Raw genomic sequence first — 2,978 nt, 5'->3', positions numbered from 1 at the left:
AAATAAATAAAATGCCAACCCAAAGTTCTGATAATCAAATGTTACCTATTCTGTCATGTTATAACTGACAACACCAGTTGAATTCTCATTTTAATATTTTCTAAAGCCCACAACTAGAGGAAAGGATTCTTCTCTAGAAACACAGTCCCCTGAGTTTTTGCTAGACTTCCTATATTCCAACCCGAGGTCACAACAAAGCTATTTCTTTCCGTTCCCTTGGTACTTGGAAAAGCAAAGAGATACTTTTCTTGTCTAGCTCCCACATCTTTCCCAGGCTTCAGGCTTAAAAACTTTTTGGGGCCACAGGAATCTCAGTGTCCCTGGACTCTGCCCAAATAATTCCCCAAAGAGTTCCTCTTCTGTTTTAGGTACTTAACACACAGGTCAGCTTCCCTGAACTGCTCTTGCCTGCAAAACTTATTCTTTGTCCATTCTGTCCTGTAGTGCCATACCCTGAATATTTGTTTACATTCTCCATCAATCCACAAGAAGCCTGGACCCAAATTAAATATTTCCTCAAAACACCAAGTATTTCATAGTTTACCACTTTGGGAATTCCTCCTTCATCTAGATTCTCTACACTAAGCCTTCATGGCTAGATAAGTGTCAATCCATAGATGCTGGCATGTAATAGCAACATTACAACTCAATTATAGTTCAGTTTCTCTGGTTCTAGGAATGCATGTGAACTATGGAAAGCAACTTCCTTAAAACCTTAAGTACACTATGTACACACAAGAAAAACAAAATTTTATTACAAAGCAATCAAAGAAGTGAGCTATGTCTTTGTTATATCTAAGTTACTTATATCAGTAATTTATTAGCTACCAATGACTTTTTTAAAGTGCACAATTTCAGTAGCATCACTCTCTAAGAAAATCCCTGTTTTCTTCATTTTTCACAATATAGTAATGTTTTCTGTTCAGTTTTCTAATGTTATTAATACTTCATTGATGCATAAATCCAACAAGCCAACTTTCTCAAAAAAATCACAAGAAGGATATTTTATTTGATAGCAGTACAAAGCCAGTCTCAAAAAAAATGGAAATACAAATAAGCAAATATAAACTGCTGGCCTAACACTATATAAAATAGCTGTTGCCAACTTACAAAGAACCAATTTAAGAACATCCTCTTCCAAAGGACAGCTGATTGCACTGTCCTTCCCTCTTCCTTCCCATTTTCCATGTATCCCAAGAATTAGCCTCTGGTCAGTGCAACCAGCTGATATGGAATGACCATGCCATCTGGTGGCCACCATAAAAAGCTTTGTGATTGAACATCTTTTGTTCACACCTTCTTTTCTTCTTTCTACCTCCTTATAACTGAGTTATCATGTAGTACCTCTAAACTTCATGACTTAACTCCCATTTAAAATGCGTCAATTTTTATAAAAGACTTTAATGTACCTGTTAATATGATCAAGATCTGGTTGTTAAAGTGGGAACACACCTGATTATATCATACTATTTTGTGTTTATGAAGCACAAAAGTAGAAATGATGGTCCAAAAAGGACTAATACATTGAAAAATAAGCTATGAAAAAGTTAATTTCTTCTTCAGTCCTTCAACAACTCCACTGCTCAACACATTGAGTATATATCTGATCTATTAAACTTGTTAACATTTAACTGGGATTAGCATTGGAAGCTAATAGTCAATAAAAATAGTTGATTAACTGAACTATCCCTCTCTGCTCTCTCTGCTTCCACCATCTCACAATGTGACACCACTGGGTGACTGTCGCCACCACCAGATGGACCTTGGAGCCTCAGAAACTACCCCTGGGTCACTGTCACCACGATCAAATGGACTTTGGACCTCCCAGCCTCAGAAACTAAAGAATGGCACAAATGTAAGAATAATATACTTTGACTTCCGGCGGCAAGATGGCGGTCTGAAGGCAGCGGCAGCGGTGGAAACTCAAGACTCAGGGGCCCCAGGACTGGAAAAAATCACAGTACCTACTTGGAAAGAAGAAAAGGTAGTAACTTGCCCCAGCCCAACCCTAGAACGGGCCACTAGAAAGGCTGAAGCTGCCGCCACTTGCAGTCGGTGACCGCGTGACTCTGCGCCCGCCTGCGGAAGCGGCAGTGGCAGCAGTGGAGGAATCGCCGGCAGCGGAGCCAGCAACAGCGGCATCAGCGGAGGAACTGGCGGCAGCGGAGCCGGCGGCAGCAGCAGTAGCAGAGGAGCCGGTGGCAGCGGTGCCCTCGACAGCAGCAGTGGACCCGGCGGCAGCGGCAGCAGTGGAGAGCTGGCGGCAGCAGAGCCGGCAGCAGTGGCAGGAGCAACACCCTGTGGTACCACCCCGTTACCCAGCAGCCCGGGAGAGTCCAAGCTGACCAGAGAGGTGGCTCCCTGGAGAGGCCCAAGACCTGAGGTAACAACACATGCAAGGCACTAGTGGCCAAATGAGTAGTCACGGAGGTAACCATACCAAATTGGCAACCCCAGCAACATCTTAGTCAGGCAATAGTGTCAAACCTGTGGACTGTGAAACCCCTGCCACAATGAATAAACATCAAAGAAAAGACACCAGAAATACGAAAAATCAAGAAAGTACACAACCAATGATAATAAATCTCAAGTTCTAGATCCTATAGAACAAGAAGCCCGTGAAATGACTGACAAGGAATTTCGAGTGATAATTCTAGGGAAACTGAATGAGATACAAGAAAGCTCAGCTAGACATCATGATGAAATGAGGAAAACTATACAGGACCTGAAGAGGAAATGTACAAGGAAATCAATGCCCTGAAAAAAAATGGAGCAGAACTTGCCGAACTGAAGAAGTTATTCAGCCAAATAAAAAACACAACGGAGGGGCCGGCCTGGTGGCGCACTGCTACAATGCGCCGCTTGGGAAGTGCGGCGGCGCTCCTGCCGAGGGTTCGAATCCCACATGCAGACTGGCAGCTCACTGGCTGAGCGAGGAGCGGGGGCAACACCGAGGGTTGCGATCCCGTTGCCGGTCC

The 2,978-nt window shown here is 43.5% G+C and overlaps 1 protein-coding gene across 1 annotated transcript in view; it reads right to left on the bottom strand.

Annotated features, from left to right (window-relative positions):
- Positions 1 to 567, bottom strand: part of OSBPL11 (oxysterol binding protein-like 11) — a 64,862-nt gene extending 64,295 nt beyond the window's left edge. Inside the window, exon 1 of the mRNA XM_008577456.1 lies at positions 545 to 567. Coding sequence (XP_008575678.1) covers positions 545 to 567 — 23 coding nt within the window. The remainder of the gene's footprint in view (positions 1 to 544) is intronic.
- Positions 568 to 2,978: the final 2,411 nt, after the last annotated feature.

This window comes from Galeopterus variegatus, unplaced genomic scaffold (genome assembly GCF_000696425.1).
Source record: "Galeopterus variegatus unplaced genomic scaffold, G_variegatus-3.0.2 Scaffold1514, whole genome shotgun sequence".
NCBI classification, from domain to species: Eukaryota; Metazoa; Chordata; class Mammalia; order Dermoptera; family Cynocephalidae; genus Galeopterus; species Galeopterus variegatus.
This window is presented reverse-complemented; position numbering and strand designations above follow the sequence as displayed.